The sequence below is a fragment of the Squalius cephalus genome (genome assembly GCF_949319135.1).
Source record: "Squalius cephalus genome assembly, chromosome: 1".
Classification (NCBI taxonomy): Eukaryota; Metazoa; Chordata; class Actinopteri; order Cypriniformes; family Leuciscidae; genus Squalius; species Squalius cephalus.
The window spans coordinates 18,914,018-18,940,583 of NC_137122.1; the positions used below are offsets into that span (position 1 = coordinate 18,914,018).

The window sequence follows — 26,566 nt, forward strand, 5'->3', positions numbered from 1 at the left end:
ACACAACACATAAAACTATAATTGTGTAGCATTAAATGTTTTTTCAATGTTGTGTTATGATATTTTGAGACGCTTTTGCATTCATTTAGCATAATGTTATTTCACATAGGTTTTTTTTTTTTTTTTTTTTTTTTTACCTTTTACATCTCTCTATCATTAACGTTGTTTTAACTTTTTTCAATGTGTTTGCTAACCTTTTTTTTACGACCATTTAGCATTAAATTGTTTCAACGTTTTTTAAATTTTGAAAAACTAACTGATGAGGATCGGTCACGTGACTGCGTAGAAATGATTAAATACTACGAATAAAAGTTTTCATTTAGGGGTAGTTTTTGGGTTATATTTATTATTTACATGTCACAGTTTGTAGTAGCCTATGTCCTCATTTCGATATATAAATATACACACATCCGTGACTGCGCGCGCGCACTGGCTCACACTGAGGGTGTTTGTGGGCTAGTGCACACTGCCGTGTTATTAAGAGTTCGTCTTAAATGACGGAAATTTAGACTTTTAATGAAGTTCACCATGACGTTATAAATCGGAGTTTCATTTTAAGACTGTCTGTGAAACTTTGGAGGAGATTGACAGAGTTCATCTGTGCTCGTTTGTTTCTAACGGTAAAACATTTAACATTTATATTTCATTTATGAATGTGGAAACAGCTGTGTATAGATCAAATCATCTGCCGAATGAATACATGTAAATGTATATTCATGTTTTTCAATGTTCTTCTCAATATACCTGATCTGGTTTTGTATAACGGACAATTAGCTCGGACTTGGTGAAAAAAACTTTGAATGTCTCATAGAAAACCGCAGCTCTCAACGACATTTTAAAGAGAAGACATTCTTCAAATATAAGGCATATTAAACATCCGAAGATGTGTTTACATAACGGATTTTCGCTTTATAACGCGATTCAGATTCAACATGACAAAATATGCCACACAACACTTTTATCTCATCTCGTAGCCACTGATTGTGATGATGATATTATCTTTATTTTTACCAACACAATAGTTTGGTCGGAATGTCGGTAAGTTACAGTATGTCTGAAGTATGTCTGACAGTATAAGCAGGAAGAGTGTGAGTAAAAGAGGAAGATGACAATCATCATGAGCTTTGCAGAAATAATCAGATAAATACTGAACTTTAACAAACGTGTGAAAAAGTGAAGCAGTTCCTCTGTGTTTTAAGTGAAAAACTAGGGACTGATGATGATGAAGGAGTTTCGATGTAATACTGGACTCGAGCTGATTTCAGAATCTCATCCTATGCTATGTCTGAAGCTATACGAAGTCGAACTTATGACTTAAAGTCATAATTAAGGCATTAAAAAGTCGAATTTATGACGCAAAGTCATAATTTTGACATAAAAAGACGTAAATATGACATAAAAAGTTAAAAGTGTGACATGCCGAGTCAAATTTCTCTCTTAAAAAGTTGAAATGATGACATACTAACTTTAGACTTATAAGACATCATTTGGACTTTCCATCTCATAATCATGACTTCTTCATAGATTTTATGCTCTATTAATGTGTATGACGTAATGATGTCATCCGGTGTGCTGTGATGATGGCTCCGCCCCAGAGGAGGCGTTCCTTCGGCCCCGTCTCACCCAAACGCATCTACAGGAGCCTGTCCGTCAAGCTGAGGGGCGGAGCTTCCCACGGTGAGGCGGAGCATTCTGATTGGAGGAAGCGGCTGAGCAAAGGACCAGCTGATGTAACAACTGCACACACACACATATGTAGAGTATAATATAGATGTCATGATGTTTACGTGTGTGTGTGTATGTGTGTGTGTGTGTATAGTACGCGTGTCTGTGGGATGCTCTGGAGAGTGAAGACACCCTGGCCGTGCAGCACCTGTTGTCCAGAGAGACGGACGAGCGAGTGAACGCCGTCACTGAGTTCGGCCTGGTGCCGCTGGACGTGGCCGCTCTTACCCACAATGCCTCACTGCTGAAGGTGCTGGTTAAGGCCGGAGCAAAACACAACCCCAACTGTGAGTGACTCATTAGCTGTGTCTGAAACCGCTCCCTATCCACTGTATAGTGCACTATATCAGGTGTCGGCCATTTTGTAGTGGTGTCCGAATTCTGAGTGAACAACTTCATTCCCTACATTCGTTCACTTCTTTTACCTCTCTGAATTCGAGTGTACACTTGCTGAAGCACTATTTCCCACAATCCAATGCGGAGAGGGCTGAGCGTGAAAGTGCGGGAGCGAACATTTATTTCATGCTAGTTTTATTTTATTTTATTTTTTTACATTTTTATTATTCATTACTTGAATAAAACATATTAACATATTGAGACAATATTATATAGATTCATTTTAAATTAAATTATGTTAATAATGTAAATTTATATAGGTATATTATTTTTTATTAAAATATATTTATTTTATTTATTCACAATTTAATGTGTTTTACGAACAGCCAGGTGTTTTAATCATTTGTGGCATCGTTGTTAAACTGCAAGAGATGATAATTTGGTGGATGATTTAAAAGTCATAATTTACTGTATAATGATTTGGCTTAATAAAATAAAAATGTACAATGAATAATTAGGTTTTATGAATTTGTTTGATTTACAGCGTTTTTATTGATTCATGTGTATTAAATAATAACCACATATACAGAATCCCCAAAAATCTGAATTAGGGAGAATTTGGCAAAAATAAAAGGGAATTTGGGGGAATTTTCATACAACCTTATTATTGTTAGAAAAAAAAAAAGATAAGTAATGAGTCATTTAATAGATTATATTTAATAATAATAAATTCTTAAGTTTAGTAGATCAAAGAACCCCATTACTGTTAAAATTGTTATAATATTTATGTTATATAATGTTTTTAAAATATAAAATTTAAACCATTAAAAGTAAATCAAGACAAATTAAAAGGACAACAGAATTTGTAAAAATAAAAATTTCCAACATAATTTAGTTAAAAATGAAGCAGATTTGACACTTCAGTGTGTTGAAGAAGTACAAACGCCTCTCTTTGTGTCGCCGCAGTGAGCTCGTCCTCTGATTGGTCACTGAAGCTGGATGAGCTGGTGTCATTGGCCGAGCAGAAGCTGGAGGAGTGGAGGGCGGAGCTTCAGCTCAGAGAGAAGGCGGAGCTTCAGTCACACGCAGACGCGCAGAAGAGCGTCGATATCTGGACGCAACGCTGTGAACTTTACCATCGCATGAGGGAGAGATTCCACTCGACAGGTATGAACACACACACACACACACACACACACACACACACACACACACACACACACACACACACACACACACACACACACACACACTCAGATGTCATGTGACTCCTGTGTGTCCCTCAGCTCCTCCTGGTCCTCCCGCTAGCGCCGCTCTGCTGGTGACGGGCGACAGCTGTGTGTGTGTGCGTGTCAGAGAGCCCTGCGGTCACACACACGGCCTCATCACCAGATACAGAGGTGAGATGCTACATCATTATCATCACACTGTTCCCTGATGAAGTCATCACTGACCCATCCATCTGTGTGTGTGTGTGTGTGTGTGTGTGTGTGTGTGTGTGTGTGTGTGTGTGTGTGTGTGTGTAGTTGAATGGAGCACTTCAGCTGGTTTCTATCCTCTGTGTGGAACTGGATTCATCACTGACAACAGAAACTCAGAGTTCAGCATCACCGGACTGCAGACTGTAAGACACACACTCTCACACTCATGGCTATATATATGATACACACAGACTCTGACTGGTGTGTGTGTGTGTGTGTGTGTAGGGTGTGCAGTATTACGTGCGGGTCAGTGCATATAACATCAGAGGCTGGGGTGAGTGTGTGAGCAGCAGCCCGACGAGTGTCGCCCCCTCCAGTGAGTACTGACAACTGCAGACTCGTCACACATTACAGTTACTATTAGTTATTATAGGTAACTAAACTAATATTACCATACAGAACCAGTTGCTTAATTAATTAAACATTAACTGAAGGACAATAAAAAATAAAAACTGGTTTGCCAAGAAAACGTTTCTCATTTTCATTTAGTTTAACTTGATCTTCTAAAATAACTAAAATAAAAAATTTATACAAACAATATAGACATATATAATTTTTTTTTTAAATTGCAGTTTTTGTTCTATGCAATCCAGAAAAGAATTAAAAGAAAATTTAGAATGCAACAATTTCTTATAGTTTTCAACAAAAAAAGAAAACACTAAAATATGAATTATAATAAAAATAAAATAAAAAAAGACAAAAATTGTAACAATTTTTTATTACTAAAATGAAAAATTATATAATAAATATGAATAAAACTAATAGTATCTAAGTGATATAAGCATAGCACTGACCACTGTCAATTTACTTATATAATAAATTATAATTAATATTAAAGTAATAAATGTTTACATTTTATGAATTCAATTGATTCAATGTGCTTTTTTATTTGATTTGATTTGATGAAAAATGTAATACACCATTAAAATGAAAATACTGAATTTGGGGGGGTAAAATAGGTGTGTTTAAAAATAAAACATTTTCTTAAAAAAATTAGAATTGTTAACATTTTATTGTATTAATAAATAGCTAAGTTTTACTAATTTAATTGATTAGACATTTTAATAATTTTTTTTTTACAGGTTTGTGTCCTTTGATTTATAAATTTCAATAGACATCTTATGGTCAAGTGTGCATAATTATGAATAAACATTTTTAAAAAGCATAATAATTATTATATTTTTTATTAATATTAATTAATAATAATTATTATCATTGTTAATATTTGAATAATACACAATTACACCATTTCTAAAGTGATAAAGTGAAATGTGCTACTTCTCTAAAGCTTGGGCTCACTATAATTTTATTTAGAAAGAAATCAATACTTTGATTCAGTAAGGATGCATTAAATTGATCAAAAGTGACAGTAACGACATTTATAATGTGACAAATGTTTTCTATTTCAAATAAATGCTGTTCTTTCATCGTGTTCACCGAAGAATCCTGAAAAATAAAATGTATCATAGTTTCTTGAGCATCAAATCCTCATATTAGAGTGATTTCTGAAGGATCATGTGACACTGAAGACTGGAGTAATGATGCTGAAAATTTAACTTTGATCACAGGAATAAATTAAACTTTACTATATATTCACATAGAAAACAGATATTTTACTTAGGAATAATATTTCCCAGTATTTTAGATGAATGAATGTGGTTTAGTGAGTGTGTGACGGTGGAGTGTCGCCCCCTGCAGGCTGGAGCGAGTGTATCGGTGTGACGGTGAGACGCAGGGATCAGGCCTCAGCCGTCCGGAGGATCTCACAGCAGATCACAGATCCTGAGCTCCTCACAGGTACACACACACACACACTACATGAAGAAACACACACCTCACTGGATACACACTGATCAACACCTGTGTGTGTGTGTGTCTCAGAGAGCAGCAGCTCTGTGAGGAAAGTGTCTGTGTCTCGCGGCCTGAAGCAGCTCTTTCACTCCAGCAGGTTCGTCCGCCTGTTACAGAGGTGAGAAACACATCTACACAAAGCAGAAACCATATAAAACACACTACATATGACGTACACAAACTGAAATACAGACCTACATCCCGTCAAATGCGGATTTGTGTGCGTTTCCTCACTGTAAAGTCACTTTATATCAGCCGTTCTCCACCAGGGGGCGTCAAAACATTTCAAATAAGATTAAACATTCGCTATAAATTTATATATTTCATATTTTATTATTAATTAGTTTTTGTGTCTTTGAAGAATTAGGATTCTCACAGTTTCGGAAAACCGTGATAAATGAGAAAGCCTTGTTTTAAAAGTGTGATTTCTAGACCTGAAAAAGTCATGGAAATTCATCAAATCTGTAAAACATGGGCATTTTTATAATGAATACATCATTTATAATGAGTTTAAAAAAGTTTCAAAACATTTGAATAGTATTTTGAATTAGTTTTTGTATTAATGTTTTCTGTTTGCATTTTAATAGAAAACACACAACAAATTACTCAAACTTATTATTTTATTAGTTTTTTGTTAATGTCTATATGTCTTATACATTTTTATTTTAAACTGAATAAAATAATTTAATTGTAAATGTTAGGGTTTTTTTATTATTATTTTTTTTTAGTACTTCCAATTTGAACTAAATGTAATTAAAAAATGTGACAAAAAATCTTTTTATATATATATTTTCCTCACATAAGATGTGTCCATAGGTTTTTGAGAAGATATTAGAATTTTGAATACAAAACACCGTCTTCAACTAAAAATATTCAACTTTTGATGTGTTTTGGTCGTTCATTTACACGACAACAGCGTTTTGGGGGCCTGAAACACAAACTTGTGTAAACTGGTTTCAGAGTGCAAGTTTATGAACACAATACTGTTATTGTCTCTGTGTAAACGCATGTGTATCTATAGGCACATAGTGTTTCTTTAGTCACAAACTTCTGTGTGTGAACAAGATCACTTTGACAGCGTTGTCATCTGTACACGAAAAATGCAAAGGAAAAACAAAAGAGTTAGAGTTGCTTCTCAAGCTTTTTGACGTCTAAACTTAAAGTTCTGTCAGTGTGTTACTGTCATGTCTCTGTGTGTGTGTGTATGTGTGTGTGTGTAGAGGTTTGTACCTGGCGTGTGTCTTCTATCAGAAGGACTGTGTCCTGGTGTCCTGTGACGATCGGCTCCCTCTAGTGGAGGTTCAGTGTTGCTCCGCCTCCGTCACACAGGACTTCCTGTGGTTCACTAAGGTCAGCATCACTCGTGTGTGTGTGTGTGTGTTTCTCCTGTGGTTCACTAAGGTCAGCATCACTCGTGTGTGCGTGTGTGTGCGTGTGTGTGCGTGTGTGTGCGTGTGTGTGTGTGTGTGTGTGTGTGTGTGTGTGTGTTTCTCCTGTAGTTCACTAAGGTCAGCATCACTCGTGTGTGTGTTTCTCCTGTGTGTCTCCTGCGTCTGACTCTCTCTCTCTCTGTGTGTGTGTGTGTGTGTCAGCTGTCGTGCGCGTGGACGCAGGTGTCGTTCCTGCAGCAGGTGCTGTCGTCTTCATCGCTCTCCTCGTCTTCATCGCTGCTGCAGAACAGACTGAGTTTCCTGAGGGCCGTCGCTCAGCTGCAGGTGCCGCTCAACACACTCCTCCATCATTAACGCACTCATGCAGTTTTGCTTTTACTGTTTTTAAGTCTATAAAGTTTTATTAATTTTATTTCAGTTTTAGTTGTTTATTTTTGCTTTTACTGTTTTTTTAATGAGTCTATAAAGTTTAAATATTTTTTATTCCAGTTTTAGTTATTTGTTTCGCTTTTTATAGTTTTTGTTTTGTTTTGCTTTTACTGTTTTTTAAATAAGTATAAAGTTTTATTAATTTTTATTTCAGTTTTAGTTGTTTTGTTTTGCTTGTTATAGTTTTTGTAAACAAATCTATAAAGTTTCATAAATGTTTTGTTTTAGTTGTTTTGTTTTGCTTTTTACTGTTTTTTTAAAAAAGTCTATAAAGTTAAAAAAAATTATTTCAGTTTTAGTTGTTTTGTTTTGCTTGTTATAGTTTTTTAACAAGTCTTTACAGTTTTATAAATTTTTTTTTTAGTTGTTTTGTTTTGCTGTTTTATAGTTTTTGTAAACAAGTCTATAAAGTTGAATATGTTTTTTGTTTTAGTTATTTTGTTTTGCCTTTTTACGTTTTTTTTAAATAAGTCTATAAGGTTTTATTTTATTTTTTTTCAGTCTGTTTTGCTTTTTTACTGTTTTTTAAATAAGTCTATAAAATTGTATAGTTTTCAACAAGTCTATAAAGGTTCATTAATTTTAAATGTAGTTTAGTTGTTTTGTTTTGCTTTGTTATAGTTTTTTAAACACGTCTTTAAAGTTCTATAATTGTAAATTATATAATGCAGCTCATTTGTCTCGTGTGGGTCTCGTGTCAGGCGTCAGTGGGGTGTGTGGATCTGGGGCAGGTGTACTTCGAGCCGCTGAAGGACAGGCAGGGTAACGTGCTGCTGGTGACCCTGAGAGAGGTCACGACCCCGCTGACCCCGTCTGACCCCCCGCTGCACTGGGTTCCTGTCAGCACACTGGAGAAACACCAGATCCAGACACCAATGCTCCCCGAACCCACCGCTGTCGAGCTGCTGACCGAGAGACTCAAGGTCAGAACACACACACACACACACACACACACATAAAACCACACAGCCCATCTGTCCAGTGTTAAGGTGAAATGTCTCCCTCTGCTGTCAGACGTCTGTCACAGCGAGGGACGGATTAATGTTAAAGAGACAGTTCACCTGAGTCATTCATCATGACTTTCTTTCTTTGAAACACAAAAGAAGACATTTTGAAGAAGGTTGGAAACCAAATCAGGGAACTACACTGCGACCAAAATGGTCGCATATGCGACCTTTTGAAATGCCATTGCGACCAAAATTTTTAATGGGTCGCAAATGTATCACTGATTATTTTTGTACCTATATTTTAGGCAATATGCTATGATTTACTATGAGCATTTATTAAAACAGAAATGTGTATTTTAAGAATACGTTTTATAACGTGCTCTGAGCATTCAACACATCAAGTTGGCTTCAGCCCCGCGACCGTTACTTAGATTAAAACGTACCATTGTATCTGCGCGACTCGCGAGCTCTCTCTCTCTCACACAAACACGGACGCGCGTACACAGAGAGAGAAGATAATTGTAAAATGAAAATTGACGGGCTATAATTTAAATTTTGTTCTTGCTTGTTTTTTTTTTTTCTGTCAAAATGTCAGAAAGCATATTGTATTATCCATCCGTGTTTTTAAAATTCGTTAAATGACGGACGTTTTACAACACAGCCCTCGTTATATGTCGGATTCGTCAAACTTAGCCTAGGCTACTTGATATTATGTTTAGAATAAGTGATTCGTTATGCTATTATTGGACTCCTGTCTATTCATTGTCAACTGTTTTCTATAAATATGTTTGTATTGGCTAACATTTATGCAGCTAATGCCTGTCTGTTTAAAATGTGCAATGTTCAAACGCAAAGACAGCACGTCACAAATAGAAGCTCTTTTCCCTGTGATATTTAGTATCATATTTGGTTATTGGAATAATAAATTAAGTAGCCTATCTTTATTGTACACCTGTTTTTTTGTTTGTTTTTGTTTTTGTTTTTTTTTTACTGTTTTCTAGGGGTTTCTTAATTTTAGACAAGTTGACCAGCACACATTATATGCAATGCAATATAATGCATGTGTGTCCTATGTGTGACATATTTTGCACACAGGTAAAGGTGCCCAACATAAGTCATTTCTAAAGTAAAAAAAAAAAAAAAATTTTTGGAAAATATCTCTTTATTTAATTATCAGTAAATTTGTTTTCTATACAGAGATATCGATATCGGCCATAACAGCAATATTGTCTAGGTACTGTCTAGGTTATTATCGGTATCGGCCACAATTTTCACATCGGTGCATCACTACTTAAGAGTTCAGGAGTCTGCCCATGTGTGCCAACCATAGCATGTTGAAATCCATTTGGCACTTTATTGTGTACTGTATTTTCTATTGCAGTAAATCTATCCCAACCAATGTTAAAGAAAACAAAAACAAGAAGGCATGTGGTTTAAAAGATGGCAAGTAAAATAAAAAGCACATCTGTATGTAATACAGTTTCATTATTGTTTATTATTATCCAGAGCGGCTTACTATAAACAATTTGTGCGACCAAATCATGTTTTGCGCCAGTAACTGAAAAAGTTAGTAGCGCAAGTGCCACCAGTGGAAAAGGTTAGTGTAGTTCCCTGCAAATGACTTTGGACCCCATTGACTTTCATTATATTGACAGAAAACCCCACTGAGATATTTTTCTCAAAATGTCTTTTTTACATGAATAACTTATGATTAGAATGGCTGAACTGTCTCTTTAATGGAGCTTTCTAGTTTTATTTGTATTTAATTTTTTTTGTATTTTAGGGCTGCCAAAGTTAATGCATTTACTGATATAATTTATAAATGTTTAACATCTACTGGAATTATAATATTCTGTTATTTTTATTCTAGGTTTTTTTTTTTTTTTTGTAGTTTAACACAGGTGGATTGTAAAGATTTCCATTTTTAATATACCATGGCATGTATAAAACACTAAATCCAAAGGCAATATGTCACCATTTTGTGTTTATATTTTAGATAGTTTTGGAGTCATGAAAGTGTAATTTAGTGTAATTTCACTGTTTTTCATTGAACAAAGATGCTTTAGTGTCATTTTAGTCTTTGTTCATGTTGAGTTTTATTCCTTTTCATTAGTTTTATCATCAGTAACTGTGTTCACAACCCATTTGACTTCTGTAAAGGGGATATTTAAAGAGAGAATAAATGTGGGCGGGACTTGATGTAATCATGATGATCTGATTGGCTGGCGGAAGTGTCTGTATAGGAAGGTGGTTGATAAATAAGTGTGTGTGTGTGTGTGTGTGTGCAGGAGACGCTGGCGTATCACCGCAGGAGTCAGCACAGAGCTCAGTCTGGTCTGTATGTGTGTGTCCTGAAGCTCTGCAGCTCCGTCAAGCAGTTGCGCGTTCTGGTCTCACACAGATTACCCAGCATGCCCTTCTGCTGCCGAGTCAGGAACCGGCCGCACGTCACACGGTAACACTGGAGCACTGATTCAGCCACACACACTCAATGATGCTGTCAGCGAAAGTAACCTGTGTGTGTGTGTGTGTGTGTGTGTGTGTGTGTGTGTGTGTGTGTGTGTGCAGGGAGGAGTGGGCGTGGCTACAGAGGCATGCAGTGGGCGGGGCCTGTGGGAGTGATGACGCTGTGATTGACAGCTCAGGTGTTGAGGACTTTGTGAAGGAACTGAGATCTGCAGTGATTCAACTGCTCACCAAACTCAACGTCCCACTGGAGCGGGTAACACAACACCAGCAGATCCGGTTTATTGAGCTACCTGGCAACTGTAGCAGTGAACAATGCATTTGTTACAGTTATTATTCATATTTGTTAATGGTAGTTAACACAAATACAATGTTATTCATTGTTTATTCAGATTCATGTTTATGTTTGGATTTCAATAATGTATTAGTACATGTTGAAACTAACATTGAGATTAACAAATGCTTTAGTTCATGCTAATATTATATGAACTAATATTAATAACTGGAAATTTATTGTAAAGTGTTACCAGTTACTTCAAAGAACTCAAATGAATCAGTGAATTGGTTCACTTCACAAATTTCTAATTATGAAAGCACACATGAACACACACATGAACACACACACACACACATGAAGACACACACACATAAATACACACAAGTTCATTTTAAGTTCATGCTAACTAGTTAAATAATATTAATAACTGGAACTTTATTGTAAAGTGTTACTAGTTACTTCAAAGAAACCAATTCACTGATTCGTTTGAGTCACTTCACATGTTCTGTTTTGAACTAAATGTTTAGTTTAATACTGTGTTTTTTCCTATGTGTTTATCATTAATTATATACGTGTCAAGCGTCACACATCATGACACCATCCTCACGGATTGACTCACGTGCACATGCTCTGTGAACCGGTTCAGATGAATCATTAATCTGTTCAAAAGAATGATTCGTTCACAGTGTTCATGTTCTGACTGAACTGATCTTCAGCGAATCTTTGAGATCAGTGTGAGATGTTTCAGTTATTGAATCATTTCTGTCATTACGAAAGTAAAACTGGTGATGTTTTGGAAAGACGTTCATAAACAAACCACAGCAAAAACTCCAGTGTTAAGGTAACTCTCCTGGGAGTTTATTTGACTCCACTCTCAAGAGTGTTAAAGGAGCCGTATGTAAGATTGTGGCCAAAACTGGTACTGCAATCACTTTCAGATTACTGTAGAGCGGTGTATCCCCTCCCCCCTGACTCGAGGTTGCCAGTTAGGCTGCAGGATTCGATGACCCACCTCCTCAATATGCACTAACGTAACTGCATAACTTGCAGTTAGACTGTCATGAATATTTGAAATGTCCATTTACATCAAGTACAAGTTAGCCAAGCATAGATGAATCTTACCTGTCCAGGAGAAAATTAGCAACGTTGGCGTCTGTCTTCAAATTCTTCTCCGTTTTCAGCCGTCTCCATCTTTCAAAGGCATCTCCTATACAAATCCTTGTTTTATTTCGGACTTTGTCTCGACGTATTTCGGATTCATAACGAGGTCTTTTAGGTTTTGTAACGTTACACATTTTTTATCCGACACGTTTGTAGCTGCAGCTGTGGTAACTAGAGCAGAGCTGGCAACTCGGATGCCGAAACACTACTGACTTCGTGATTGGTAGATAGGTGGAGGGAGGCGCGTCAGGCCAAAACACAAGATGACAACATCAACATCAGTTGAGGGCTGCAAGTCCACTTTTTAAATGACAATATCCTGGCCGTACTACTGTTGTCAGTGATATAAGTATTTGAAATGAACATGATTTCTTAATGTCTAGTGACATATCAGGGCCATTTTATGATTAATTGAAATACATTTCTTACATACAGCTCCTTTAAAATGCTAAAATATGAGTGTTAAATTAACACTGAAGAGGGTTAAAACTAATGATCTAATTAAGTGATTAATTGAGTGATGATTGACCATTATTGAAGACACCTGATGTTAACAAGCAGAAAATCACATTTAATTAAGGAAATCAGTGTCTGTTTTAGTTGGGCTCTTGACCCTTACAATTTTAACTTTAGATTTAGTTTGGCTGTTGTATCTGAGTTATAATATCCAGATGAACAAAGAGAAAAGGTGATCTGATGGTGTTGGTTGTGTTTTGACATAATCATCATTTGACCTGAATCACTGAACTCATTGAGAGCCTAATCACTGATTTAGATTGTAATGTTTGTTTATTGTTGATGTGTGTGTGTGTGTGTGTGTGTGTGTGTGTGTGCAGGCGTGTGATTACCGCGTGTACACACAGGAGCTGCTGCAGGCGGGTGATCACGTGTCTCTGCTGCTGCTGCTGCCGCCCGGCGAGGACTTGAGCCGGTGGACCCTAGAGGCCGAGGTGGAGCCGCACGGACTCACGCTCCCACTGCACATCTTTGAGCTCGGTCAGGAACTCACACTTTAGTGCCTTTACAGAAAGAAGAATTAAAACTATTTAGGTTAAATATAATCATAATACTGTTTCATTGTACATAATAATAATAATAATATGTAAAAATATACCAAATTAAAAATATACATATTTTATATAGCGCCTTTAAAAGTGGCCTCTTAAAGCACTTTACAACCTTAACAATACAAACAAATACTAACTAATGAAAATACATAAACATGCAATAAATACACTTACATTAAAACACTGAACAATTTAAAACGCTTCATGAAAACAAAAAACAATCATCTAAATGCCCACCCTAAAAAATGAAATAAGGCATTAATGTATTTGTTTAGGGTAGCTTTTACTGTACATGATTGTTTGTAATTGCCATATTATTATTAATCGAACATTTGATAGTATGTTTTTATTTGGGATTTTATTTTCATCTGTTTTTTCTTTCATTAATGCATTGCTTGTAAAATTGTATGTTTTGTCTTGTTTCTATTCTTGTGAAGCACTATTTGAGATGCTACTTTTAAAGGCGCTATAGAAAATAGTTTATTATTATTATTATTAAATATTATATTTTACTTCCAAAACCCATAAATTTGCCATTAGATTTTAAATAATTTGACATAAAAGACATTTTTCAGTGTATATTGTAAGGTAATAGTGTGTGTGTGTGTGTGTGTGTGTGTGTGTGTGTGTGCTGCAGTGCACCTGTGGGCGTACGAGCATGATCTACTGTCTCAGTTCTGTGAGCTGTGGGTTCGACTGGAGCTGGAGGTCCGTCTCTCCCAGCAGGCTTTGAGGGAAGCGCTGGACAGCAGTGAAGTGACGGAGGCCACGGAGAGACTGACTCACGTCACGCAGCTCGCACAGGTGTGTGTGTTTTCCTGCTCTCACACTCACTCACTCACTCACACCCTCACAGACGTGTCACTCACAAGTGTGTGTGTGTGTGTGTGTGTATAGGGTTTGTCTGCGCTGTGGAGAGAGCGCCGCTGGCTGATGGATGTTATTCACACACTTCGCTCCAAGAGCTCTGAGGGGGCGGTGCCTCTGGGACGGGTCATGACCTCGCGACCACCAATCAGATCAGCCGCTGCGGAGGAGGACACGCCTCCTACACACACACTCGGCACAGGTGAGAACAGTGACGACAGAGGATATTCTGCTCCTGCAATGAAAACACCTGTCAGTGATTCATAAGCAGCAGAACGAGTTATGAGTTAATAACTGAATGAGTTATAGAACATTTCTAGATCCCAACATGATAATTGGAGAATTATTGTATAATTAAGTGATGATTGAGCATTAGTGATGAACATCTATTTAGATTTTTTTTGTCTTTCTGTTGCAAAATGGTCAAAAGAAACGTTCAGTCTTCAAGCTTTTCAATTACTGAATTACACAGACAGAAGCTGATCATCATAATAAAGGTTAAAGGTTAAGACATGAAAGTTTAAACACTTAAATACTAATAAAGAACGATACGTTTGCATTATTTCCAGCAGAGGGCGAAGCTCCGTCCTGCTCTCATCAACCTGAAGGGTCAGAGGTCACACACGGGGTCACCGCCTCACCCTGTTCCCATGGCAACGACCCTGAGGTCTCCGTGACCCCTGCGGCTGAAGGTCACGACCTGTCGTCGGAGATTATGGACCTGTTCGAGTGCCTGGATCTGCTGGGAGGGAGTCTGTCAGACCTGGACCTGCAGGATACAGAACCGGCCCTGTTAGACGAGGATGACACCGCTCCGCTCACGGGACGTCCCGTCAGGAGCCTGGTGGAGTGGGTCAAAGGTCACACTCACTGATGGAGGAGGCCATCAGCAATCACAGTCAATCCCAGATCCGGCCCACGTCTGGATTATATCCATATCTGTATATAGCTGACAGAATAAATAATATATATTTAATAATGTTATCATGGAAGAATATTATTAATATATATCAGCAGCAGACTGAAAATCAACCAAATCATCTGTAACAGAATCATTTAATGTGCAGGAAAGCATTCATTACAGAACCTCTGCACTTTCTATGTACTGTATATTTATATTGATATAGATGTAGGTCTGTTTGTGTCTCATGATGACTGTTTTGGAAAATTAATAAATATAAATCATGTTCTCTGTGAACAGATCTTGTTTAAAAAAACAAAAAAACAAAAACGAGTGCTGCTTTGTTTTCCATTAAGTTGTTTTATTTAATATCAGAACAAGTTAGAAACTAAATGCGCTTTAATGATTACTGTACAAACTTACAAAAATAAACAATAAACTACAAAAAAAAAGCAAACACAAACTATACAGTATATTCTAAACAATACTGGGTTGTTTTAACCCAACTTTGGGTCAAATATGGACAAACCCTGCTGTTGGGTTACATTTTTAAATCAAAATTTTGACCCAAAAATATTGAAATATTTGACCCAAAATTGGGTTAAACGACCAAGCATTTTTTAGTGTATATAATAAATGCATAACAGCAGAGATGATACATAAAAAGCTCAAATGTGATGATTGTGAAGTTAGGAAAGATGACTGAGATTGTGTTTATATATGAGCCAGATGATCCAGATCGCATGACGGCCGCGCGCTTTGGACGGTTTGAGGTACAGTATTGTCGTGATGTTTGATGTATTTTTCTGAGGTGCTGGTGAGTGTTTGTCTCTTTAAGTACAGTCTCTGTCGTCTGTGGGAAATATGGCGGAATCAGGCGAATCTTCTCCTGCTGGTGAGTGGAAATAAACCCAGAATTACTCAGTGAAATGATGCAGAATGACCGCGAGTGTCTGATGGGTCGCGTGTGTTTCACTGAACTCATTAGATTCGTGTCTTACTGCAGGACGGTTAAAGGGACACGGACTTATTTGAGTTAAAGTCGTTTTAATGTCGTACAGCATTGCTTTTATTAATAATCGTAATTGTCATTGAGAACTCTAATCTCTAAAAGGTCCAGCTTATGTGGAAATCGTGTGAAAATCCTTGTGACAGAAATGTCATTAGGAATCCTGAAAAATAAAAATTGCAATCCTGTTTACATTTTTTTTTAAATCATGTTTTATTTTATTTAATCACGTGTATTTATTTAAACCATGTCTTATTTATTTTAATCAAATGTATGAATGTACTTTAATTTAAATAATTTATAGTCAATCAAGTTTTAAATCAAACGTATTTACGAATCATGTTTTATTTTAATCAAACATATTTATGTATTTACACACAATTTTGTTTATTTGCATCATTTATTTGTATCAAATGTATGAATGTATAATTTATTAACTAATTTTCAAAATCAAAAATCAAAAGTAGGCTATTATAAGCCCAGCCGCACATTCAAATAGGATTTTCAAAAAAAATAAAAATAAAAAAAAACCTTTAGCACTATTAACACGACTATATATATGCATGAAACCATTCAGACAAATTTGGGCACAAATGGGTTAATCACGGTTTATTTATTTTAATCAAATATCTTTACGTTTTTACACACAATTTTGTATATTTGAATCATATTTAATCAAATGTGTTTATTTATTTAAAAATTGTTAAATGTGTATATATATATATATATATATATATATATATATATATATATATATATATATATATATTAATCAGATTTATTTCTGTTAATTATTTTATTTTGTTTCATTTTATTTTACAGTTTTTACACAGTTTTTCTCCAAACTTTTCCCCGGACCCCACACTTGCTTATAATATCACATAGCAGTGATGAAGGTTATTGTCGTGTGTGTTGACCTCAGCCGGTTCCTCTGAGCTGCGGATGGTTCTGTTGGGTCGGACGGGTTCAGGCAGGAGTTCGGCTGGAAACACCATCCTGGGCCGATCCGCGTTCTGGACTGACACCTCGCCCGTGTCCGTGACGCGCCACTGCCAGCGCGCGGGGAGCGTGTCGGATGGGCGGAGCCTGCGTGTGATTGACACCCCGGGGTTCTTCCACACCTGCATGAGCCCAGATGAGGTCCGAGTGGAGCTGGGCCGGTGTGTGGATCTGTCAACGCCCGGACCGCACGTGTTCCTGCTGCTTCTGCGCGCCGGACGGGTGACGCGCGAGTGCCGCGCCGCTCTCGACTGGATACGCGCCGCGTTCGGGCCGCAGGCGCTCCGGTTTACCGTGGTTCTGATCACGTGGGGCGACGCGCTCGGTTCAAAACCCGCCGATGACTTCCTGAAGGAGAGCACGGAATTATGGGAGTTTGTGTGCGAGTGTGCCGGCGGCTTCCACGTGTTTGATAACACTAAAGGTATTCCACCACATATAACTGATGACATAAACTTAATTACCGGTAGTTCATTAATAATAATGAATTATACAATTACTATCCAACTTTTTTCACATACATTACTCACGTAAAGCATTATACTATAGCAGATATCAACTGATTGATTGTTAATATTGTTGCAAAATGTAACTCAGGCTCTTTATATAAAGATGGATTGTTGCAAAGCTCATACAGTTGAATATACAGAAGGATCACAAAGCTCTTTATAAAAAATTGGACATATATAGAAGTATCACAAAGCTCTTTATAAAAAGTTATAAAGGCTACAGTACACTGTTACTATACAGCAAATCCCAACTGTTTGATTGTTTACATTGTCACAAAATGTAACTATATTAACTATATTATCCTTCAGCATGAAAATATTAACATCATGATTTTCTGTGAAGCTGCTTTGAAACTGTGTTGTGAAAAGTGCTGTATAACTAAAGGTCAGGCGGAGAGGTCGCAGGTCACGGAGCTGCTGCAGAAGATGGATGTGTTGGTTCAGCGTAACGCAGGAGATCATTACACCGGAGACATGCTCCAGCAGGCCGAGAGCGCCGTACGACACGCGCAGCAGAGGATTCTGGGAGAGGAACCAGAGGAGGAGGAGCAGAGGAAGAGCGCGGAGAGTGTGTTCTGGTACGAGCTGCTCAGCGCTGTGGGTCGTGGAGCGGTGGAGGCGTCCGGAGTGATGGAGAAAGGCAAGGGTAAAGGGAAGAAGGTCAAAGCTATTCAGAGGGCGGCGGCCATCGCCTCCACACCGCTGTCAATCACAACCGCTGCTAAAGTGATGGGCGGAGCCGTGAGAGAGGGGACTAAAGTACTGATCAAGCACAAGAACACACTCCTGCACTAACACACACACACTATACAGTATATATTTATTTTTTGATTTGGGGTGAAATGAGCTGAAAGTTTCTTCATGATTACATTACAGTTTTCTTCAACTGCTTACACACAAAATCCTCACTTAAACCTTACCTAAAAACCTGACACTCAAACACCAGAACCACACACCAAATCTGCAAAACCATACACAAATTATCGGCCTTCGACTCAGTTTTCAATTTCATAAAACACTTTTTGCAAACCAAAACACACACTTCTCTATGTAACACACAAATATCTAACAGGCAGTATCTTGATTTCCTTTTTCAAACACAAGCTATTAGTCTAGCAGGAGAAATAGGCTCCCATGTACCCGTTTGGCATTTTTTTGTAACCTGTTTTTTTGGGACCCTAATGGTGTCTAGTTAAGAATTTTTGATGTTGCCGAGGTTAACTAATGTCACATGGGTTTCGTTTGGCGGCCATCTTGAAGTCAGCGCTAGGGGAAAAAATGTATCAGGTTACGACTGTAACCCTGGTTCCCTGAAGAGGGAACGAGACGCTGCGTTGAGACGCGGTGGGAACGCCTCTGTGTGATTGCGTCATGTATTGCACGTATGAAATCAGTCCAATGGTGTGACGGAACATCATGTGACATTATCGACCAGGAAACTATAAAGCATACCTGGAACAAACAGTCACTAGCTTCTGATAGGCTGAAGCAAGTCACTCACAGGAATGCAGGGAGTATGGTAGGGTGACGTAGCGTCCCTCCTCAGGGAACCAGGGTTACAGTCGTAACCTGAGACGTTCCCTTTCAAAGGAACTCAAGCTGCGTCGAGACACTGTGGGAACACTATACCCACGACGCCATAGTACTTTTAGGTAATTTTGACTGTCACCATTGTTGAGATTCATACACTGATTGTTGATGTCTGTGTCATCATAAACTGACTTTTTCGTGTTCATGTTTGTTAAAGTCTTCAAACTTGTTGTAATATTGTTAGATCTCATGCTGCAGTAACACAGGATTTGTGATGTGAACATATTAATGGATCAACACAATTGTTACATTACAAAGACATCAGTGAAAAGTTATTTCATGATGATTATAAAACCATCAACAGGAAACCATCATCTCCTGACCTCATTTCACTTTAGCTTTCTTTGCTGCTGCAAATGTGTTTGACAAACACACTGTCACAGCGGCTAAAAAAGACAAACGATATACTAAGAGTTAAGAGCCCAACTAATGGAAACACGAATCACTGTTATGGTGACTTCAAATGAAGGTTCACATTAGAGTTAAACCTCTGTTAATTCTCAATAAAACTTTTGTAGACGTCTGACAGAAATAAAGTCAGTCTGGTTAGTAATAAGTGAAGCTGGTAATGCTGTTTGTGGAGTTGTTTAATCCTCCTCTGCTGAGATCTTCACAGATTTAATGTCTTCTTTTCTCTTCAGTTGATTTCATCTAAGGCTGTGTCTGAAGTCAGTTGTAGTTCTTGAGTTTCTGTTCGCCTCTTTTTCTGTTCTCTTCTTTCCTTCAGTGATTCTGCTTGTTAACAGGCTTATTAAGGCTGAGATGACTCCATATTTAATATATACAGACTTTGTGGCTCAGATAAGGTCCAGTTCTGGTTTATTTCTTTGCTCTTGGCTGACATGTGGCATTGCTATGGCCTGCTTGTGGCCCAGATCTGGCAAACAGGAGTGGGCCACCCAAGGGCCGTCATTCCACGCTGCATGTGGGCCAGATCCGGATTCCACAAGTGCCAGATGTGGGCCGGATCCGGGCCGAAACAATGTTGCTATCTGGGTCCTAGTCTCTTGGTCTGACGCCTCACAGTGCCACGAAGGAAACGTTATTAGAGGGTGTCTCCCCAAGGATACACCACTTAAAGGGACGTGGTAAGCAGCTAAGGCCGTCATGTACACCTTTAGTGTGGAGGGGGATAGACCTGCGGAGAAACGCTCCTGCAGGAACTCCAGCACTGCACCCACTGGGCAGATAACTGGGTCCGGCTGGTGCTCTCCACACCAGGAAGTGAAAAATATATCCACTTCAAGGCGTAGAGCTTCCTCGTGGAGGGAGCTCTGGAGTGGAGGATGGTCTCAACAACCTCAGTGGAGAGACCTGAACTTATGAGCTGGGCCCCCTCAGAGGCCAAGCCCAAAGTTTCCACAATTCTGGGCGGGGGTGAAGGATCAACCCGCTCGCCTGAGAGAAAAGGTCCCCCCTGAGGACCCTCCCACATCTCCAGAGGAGAGCCGTCGAGGAGAGACTCTAGGTCTGAGAACCGTACTCGGGCCGGCCAAACGGGGCTATTAACAGAAGACGGCCTCCGTCCAGGAGACCCAGAGGAGCTGGCTGACTGAGTGAGAACCACAGTGGACAGTGTGTTGTCTCTTAAGATGCAAACAGGTCTACTTCTGCTTGATCAAAGTTTTTCATAGGAGTCTCCATTCCCCGGGCCTCCGCCTCTGCCTCGACAGGATGTCTGCACCCTGATTTAAAAACCCAGGGATTGCCTTTAGAGAGAGTAAATTCCCTTTGACCCACAGGAGGATCTGGTGAGCCAGTTTGCATAGGTGACATGACCTCAGACTCCCGATGGTTGTTGTAAGAGACCACAGATGTGTTGTCCATGCGGACAAGCACATGATGGCCCCTCAAGTCTGGGAGGAGGAAGTGTTTGAGAGCTTGAAACACCGCCATCATTTCTAGAGGATTTATGTGCCAAGAAAGTAGATGGTCCTGCCATCATGGTGGTCGCTCGGTGCAAGGTCTGTGGCAGGACCATCTACTTTCTTGACAGTTTCCCAACCTGTGAAGGAAGCATCTGTCGTTAGCATTACGCGATGAAAAGAAGCCCCAAGCACTGGGCCTTGGGGCGAGGAACCAAGGCTTCTTCCACATGACTAAGGCACGTAGGCGTCGCCGCGTGACCTTGATCATGTGAAGCAGATTTCTCCTCAGAGAAAACCCCTTGGTTCTGAGCCACCTCTGCAGGGGTCTCATGTACAGCAGGCCAAAAGTTATTACGTTGGATGCAGCTGCCATGAGACCCAACAGTCTCTGAAACTGTTCAGTGAGTGACTGGCCTAGTTTAAAAAAAACACGTTACAAAAAAATGACAAACGGATACATGGAAACCTATTTTTTCTGCTAGACTATATCAAAATACCACAGTAATTCATCAGAGCCTCACACACACTCCTCGCATGTGCAAACACTCATTGCTTTACTAAACACCAACCAATCATGACTTTAGAATAGGCCTATACAAGGCCAAAGGTCAAGTTATAGGTTTTTCGGACTGTGCAATACTGTATTCACAACCACAAATGCTTACAGTAAAGATAAAAATAGTTTGGTTTCAATCTTGCTTTCGTGTTTACCATGAATTTTTCAACATCTCTCTGCTTTATATTTGATGTGTTTCTAATGCTGTATCATCCTTTGAAGCTGTATATCTGAAACATTCTGCTATATGTTTGCAAGATGGAACTTGCTTGGAATTCTACTTGTGATAATTGAGGTTTATCTGAGATAATTGTATTCAGCTGATTGTCCTTAATTGCTGACCTGCTTAAAAGGGGTGAATCTTGTTGTTCTGAAATGCAATGTGCTGAAATGTTTGCTTGCTGGTGTCTATTTTGTTTTTAACTCACATGCACTTTGCACTTTTTGCACGATGCAATTTATAAAATAAAATATGTTTTTGTAGACTTTCGGTCTTGAGTGGATCAGTGTGCGGCCAGCCACCCTTTTTGTTCATTCTTCAACATCTCTCTGCCAAATACTTTCAATCTTGCACGGAAATGTACATAGGAGCTCATGAAAGAAGAGCTTTAGGTTTTGAATAACTGTGTATATGATATATCCAAGGTGTTTGCAACGCAAGACAAATGCTTGCTTTTGAGATGTTTGTGATGTTTTGAATGAAGTGCTTAATTTTGCAGGAGATGTGTGGCATTTTGCATTTACTGTGTGCAATTCTTGGATTTGTGTGTAAAGTTTTAAAAAAAAAAGTCAAAGTTTTGAAAATGTGTGTCAGCAGTTGAAAAAAGCCCCGGTAATATTACTGCTTTAATGATAATGTCTGTCAATCATCACGATTGTGATTGACTTTATGAACTGAAAATAAAGACCCATGACCCGCAGACTAACCCGAGTGTGTGTGTGTTTGTGCTCTTTCACTCTTGTAAACACAAGCGTCTGCTCCGCAGAGAGAGAAACTCTTTATTGACATGCTTTATAAAACATACTTTATAAAAACGAGGACAGATAAACTGTCCATCTTCAAATAAGCTCATTAAAAAATCATTATGATATTGCCAGACATCCGATAAAAGTCATTCTCCGACTGAAATGTGGTTTATACAAACATTCATGATCTTCGCTGGTATATTGGCACACAAATATCTCAATGAAACGTCCCTTAACAGAATGGAAGAGCATTGCATAGGTGGTGATAAACAACAAAATCATTTACCAAATTAACTACAGAAAAAAAAAAAACAAGACTATTAGAAATAGAATGAACGAGAAACAAAGCCAGGAACCTAAGAATGTGGAGTGTTACATACATAAACATAGACACAAACACACACACACACACACACACACACACACAGACAGACTTTATTTATGAACAGAAACATTAAGGCATCGAATGTGAGACTCGTCCAGCAGATCTGATCACTGTAAGGCACGATTACACTGCAGACGCAAACGAACTACAGTGGCGGGTGGTGATGATGTCACTGGTGGGTGTGGCCTGATGGAGGGGCGGGGCCTGATCCAATAACTCACACTGGCATTGGCAGTGTCATCTTTCCACTTCCTCTCAGCACTGCAGAGAGAGAGAGAGAGAGAGAGAGACTGATGAGTATTAGAGTTCAGTAATAGCTTCGTGAAACTTTAAAAGGGATAGTTCACCCAAAAATGAAAATTAGCCCATGATTTACTCACCCTGAAGCCATCCTGACATTCTTCTTTCAGACTAATACAAGCGGAGTTGTATTCAAAAAAAAATTCCTGGCTCTATCAAGCTTTATAATGGCAGTGAATGACCGTTTCTGTTTTGAAGTCCATCAAAGTGCATCTATCCATCATAAATGTGCTCCACACGGCTCCGGGGGTTAATAAAGACCTTCTGAAGTGAAGCGATGCATTTGTGTCAGAAAAATATCCATATTTAAAACTTAATCGACTAAAATAACTCGCTTACGGCAGACGGCCGTACGGCAAAAAGAATAACCCTTGACCTGACGCACAACGCAATGACGAACGCGGATGCGCAGAGGATAGAGCAAAACAAAACACAAGCCACGAATTAGAAGTCTAAAATGTCAATTTTTAAAGAGAAAGTGGGAGGAGCTTGAGTTTGTTGCCCAGCCCTGTTTGTTTGAACTGCGAGAGGCGTCAAAGCTTACGCTAATCCTACATCCGACGTCACACATCGTCAAGTGTTACTCTTGTGGCGTAAGGCGAACGCATCGTTTCGCTTCAGAAGGCTTTTATTAACCCGCCAGAGCCATGTAGATGAATAGATGCACTTTGATGAACTTCAAAAAATATACAGCCATTCACTGCCATTATCAAGCTTGGAAGAGCCAGGACATTTTTTAATATAACTCTGATTGTATTCGTCTGAAAGAAGAATGTCATATACACCTAGGATGGCTTGAGGGTGAGTAAATCATGGGCTAATTAAAATTTTTTGGTTAAATTTTTCCTTTAAACCGCAGGAGTGTGACGTCTGCTGACCTCTGGTGAAGTAGAGATAGAAGAAGTCGCAGTAGAAGATGGTCTGGACGACGCCGGACACCACGGCGATCTGGTCGAAGAACCCCTCCACATGATAGCGCCACACCCAGTTGGCGAGGTACAGCGAGCGGTACAGGCCCAGGAAGAACAGGTAGTGTGTGGTGATGGACTCTGCCTCGCCCGTCTTCGTGATCATGAACAGCTGAGGCAGGATCGCCACCGACTCCAGGTAGATGGAGAACGTCCACATGATCTACACACACACGCAGACACGTCAAAGTCAAGGTTATACACACACACACACACACACACACACACACACACACATCCATGACGACACAGCGGTCAAATACAATCAGTGACAGAGCGATAGATAGATAGATAGATAGATAGATAGATAGATAGATAGATAGATAGATAGATAGATAGATAGATAGATAGATAGATAGATAGATTGTAGAAGATTGGATAGATAGATAGATAGATAGATAGATAGATAGATAGATAGATAGAGATCTATAGATAGATAAATTCTAGAAGATTGGATGAGATAGATAGATAGATAGATAGATAGATAGATAGATAGATAGATAGATAGATAGATAGATTCTAGAAAGCATGGATGGATGAGAGGGATAGATAGATAGATAGATAGATAGATAGATAGATAGATAGATAGATAGATAGATAGATAGATGGATAGATGGATAGACAGATGGATAGACAGATAGATAGATAGATAGATAGATAGATAGATTGGATGGATGGAAAATATGGATGGATAGATAGATAGATAAACTATAAACCCTAAACTCAAATTAATGAATTGGTTTGAGTAGGTTAAACTTAAACAAATTAGATCAAGTAAATTAACTTTTATGAGTATTTAAAACATTATTTTTCTTTTTAGTTCACCAAACTGACACATTTTAAGTAATCTGAATTCTTTCATTGTTTTCAGTTTTATGAACTAGTTTCTTTTAATTTAGACAAACTTAAATGTAACTGAAACTGGGCCTGGATTTCTATTTCCCAGCATGCTTTACCATGACACTCGAAAGGGAGAGTAAATGCTAAAATTATTAGTGTTATGTAATGTTTTTGTGCAAGATAAATGTTAAGTGGGATATTCAGTAGTGTTTTGCTATGCTAATTGAGAAGAGTTTCTGTTATGTTGGGTGACGAGTGGAGCATGAGCTTGGTTTGAGAACAGATGCTAATGCTATCAAAACATTGTGTTACCCATTAGCAAGTTAGCATTTACTGAATTAGCTAGTTAAAGCTAGCCAAGTTTCCACTACTAAAAATATTTAAGTTGAGATTACATGATAATTTTAAGTTATATATGAGTTACTCAAAAACTTCAAATTAAGAGCAACTCAAATGTACGAGTACAAAATTAAAATCAAAATTAAAATGATTAACTCAATTTTTTTTAGTTTTGACAACTTTATTTGGGTTTACAGTGAAATGAAAAAGACAGACAGATGTGGTCAGTGTTTGATCTTAATAGCTGAAGCGTTTGAACTCTGACCTCCAGTGGAGTGAAGGCGTAGTTCTCCAGGAAGGACAGACCGGCCACCGGCACCAGCAGGAACTCCACGCGGAACGAGTCGCTCTCAGAGTCGTACGTGTTCCTGAAGCGGGAGTAGATGAGGCTGACGGTGGCGTACGCCAAGACCAGATACACCACCTGAGAGAGAGAGAGAGAGAGAGAGAGAGAGAGAGAGAGAGAGAGAGACGTCTGGATGTGATTTACACTGGCTATTTTTCATCCAAACTTGGGTATTTTACTTTTGTTCAAAAACATTTGTGAATGAAGCAGCGTTTCCATCTCATGGGTTAAAAAAAACAAAATTGTCACTTTCTGGGAAATTGGTGCAAAATATCTTTAATAAAAATGGCAGTTGCTGCAATCTGTTTTTTTTTTTTCCTCCATCAGAAATTATGAGCTCGAAACATGGTATACTGGTGTTCGGGAACACAATCGTGTGAGACAGTTGTTTTCCTCAACAACTGAAGAGACTTCCTTTTTTAAGAATGATTTTTAAGAATGTAATATTTAGTATACTTATACTTTTTATATCATAATTATGACTTAGCATCTCATAATTTGCACTTTTTATATCATAATTATGACTTAGTATATCATAATTTATACTTTTTATATCTTAATTATGACTTAGTATCTCATAATTGATACTTTTTATATCATAATTATGACTTTGTATATCATAATTTATACTTTTAATGAGATTTGAGACATAAATGCCTGATATAGTTTATTAATGCAGCTTGGCTCTAAAAAATTGTGACGAACTCGTGGAGTCACGTAGCGTAATCCGTCATGTCCTGCCCCAATAAAGACGTAACTTTACATGAATTAAATAAAACAGACATGAATGAGTGCATGTTGAAAATAAAAGCGCTGAATTTAGTTCTCTATCTGTTGTATTTGATCACCTTTAGTCTCGGAAAAAAAAGTTCGTTCATATTGCTGAGCACTCACTGGGGTTGATGACAGGAATGCTCAAGTACGGCCACTGAATGAAACTTTTGACAAGATTATCTCGTTTAAACACCCTAAATTATATTATCATTTACTAC

General features: G+C 38.3%; 3 protein-coding genes across 15 annotated transcripts in view; 2 read left to right on the forward strand and 1 right to left on the reverse strand.

Annotated features, from left to right (window-relative positions):
• The first annotated feature begins 436 nt into the window (after window positions 1-436).
• LOC307145602 (ankyrin repeat and fibronectin type-III domain-containing protein 1) lies at window positions 437-15,322 on the forward strand. 6 transcript variants are annotated; one of them, XM_079848930.1, is made up of 18 exons: window positions 437-620; window positions 1,525-1,730; window positions 1,820-2,012; window positions 3,028-3,228; window positions 3,348-3,461; window positions 3,588-3,685; window positions 3,768-3,858; window positions 5,241-5,339; window positions 5,424-5,511; window positions 6,614-6,794; window positions 6,986-7,108; window positions 7,915-8,136; window positions 10,449-10,615; window positions 10,729-10,882; window positions 12,901-13,060; window positions 13,769-13,935; window positions 14,029-14,200; window positions 14,568-15,322. In XM_079848930.1, the coding sequence occupies exons 2-18, from the start codon at window positions 1,578-1,580 to the stop codon at window positions 14,870-14,872; spliced, it is 2,688 nt and encodes an 895-aa protein (XP_079705056.1). In that variant the 5' UTR covers window positions 437-620; window positions 1,525-1,577; the 3' UTR covers window positions 14,873-15,322. The 6 variants fall into 6 exon arrangements, with proteins under 6 accessions (XP_079705056.1, XP_079705058.1, XP_079705060.1 ...); XM_079848932.1 differs by having other exon boundaries at window positions 6,614-6,743; XM_079848934.1 differs by having other exon boundaries at window positions 1,596-1,730; window positions 6,614-6,743.
• A 257-nt stretch (window positions 15,323-15,579) lies between these two features.
• On the forward strand, window positions 15,580-18,765 carry LOC307164646 (GTPase IMAP family member 7). Of its 4 annotated transcripts, none has more exons than XM_079881683.1 (3): window positions 15,580-15,672; window positions 16,831-17,331; window positions 17,802-18,765. In XM_079881683.1, the coding sequence occupies exons 2-3, from the start codon at window positions 16,851-16,853 to the stop codon at window positions 18,209-18,211; spliced, it is 891 nt and encodes a 296-aa protein (XP_079737809.1). In that variant the 5' UTR covers window positions 15,580-15,672; window positions 16,831-16,850; the 3' UTR covers window positions 18,212-18,765. The 4 variants fall into 4 exon arrangements, with proteins under 4 accessions (XP_079737809.1, XP_079737806.1, XP_079737808.1 ...); XM_079881680.1 differs by lacking the exon at window positions 15,580-15,672 and adding an exon at window positions 15,681-15,794; XM_079881682.1 differs by lacking the exon at window positions 15,580-15,672 and adding an exon at window positions 15,759-15,794 and having other exon boundaries at window positions 16,794-17,331.
• Window positions 18,766-22,413: 3,648 nt separating this feature from the next.
• Window positions 22,414-26,566, reverse strand: part of kdelr3 (KDEL endoplasmic reticulum protein retention receptor 3) — a 55,275-nt gene continuing 51,122 nt past the window's right edge. For all 5 annotated transcript variants that reach the window (XM_079881910.1, XM_079881906.1, XM_079881909.1 and 2 more), the window contains 3 exons: window positions 25,494-25,652; window positions 23,960-24,212; window positions 22,414-23,042 (listed from right to left, as the gene is read on the reverse strand). In XM_079881910.1, the coding sequence (XP_079738036.1) occupies window positions 22,999-23,042; window positions 23,960-24,212; window positions 25,494-25,652 (456 nt within the window). In that variant the 3' untranslated portion in view covers window positions 22,414-22,998. The remainder of the gene's footprint in view (window positions 23,043-23,959; window positions 24,213-25,493; window positions 25,653-26,566) is intronic.

What these genes read in the sequence shown, in the direction of transcription:
- LOC307145602 (XM_079848929.1), top strand. Translation starts at nt 1,578, where the DNA reads ATGATGGCTCCGCCCCAGAGGAGGCGTTCCTTCGGCCCCGTCTCACCC. An exon ending in GCATCACCGGACTGCAGACT is followed by an intron (nt 3,686 to 3,767) that starts GTAAGACACACA and finishes GTGTGTGTGTAG; the next exon opens with GGTGTGCAGTATTACGTGCG. An exon ending in GGGCCGTCGCTCAGCTGCAG is followed by an intron (nt 7,109 to 7,914) that starts GTGCCGCTCAAC and finishes GTCTCGTGTCAG; the next exon opens with GCGTCAGTGGGGTGTGTGGA.
- LOC307164646 (XM_079881680.1), top strand. Translation starts at nt 15,764, where the DNA reads ATGGCGGAATCAGGCGAATCTTCTCCTGCTG. An exon ending in AGGCGAATCTTCTCCTGCTG is followed by an intron (nt 15,795 to 16,830) that starts GTGAGTGGAAAT and finishes TGTTGACCTCAG; the next exon opens with CCGGTTCCTCTGAGCTGCGG. An exon ending in CGTGTTTGATAACACTAAAG is followed by an intron (nt 17,332 to 17,801) that starts GTATTCCACCAC and finishes GTATAACTAAAG; the next exon opens with GTCAGGCGGAGAGGTCGCAG.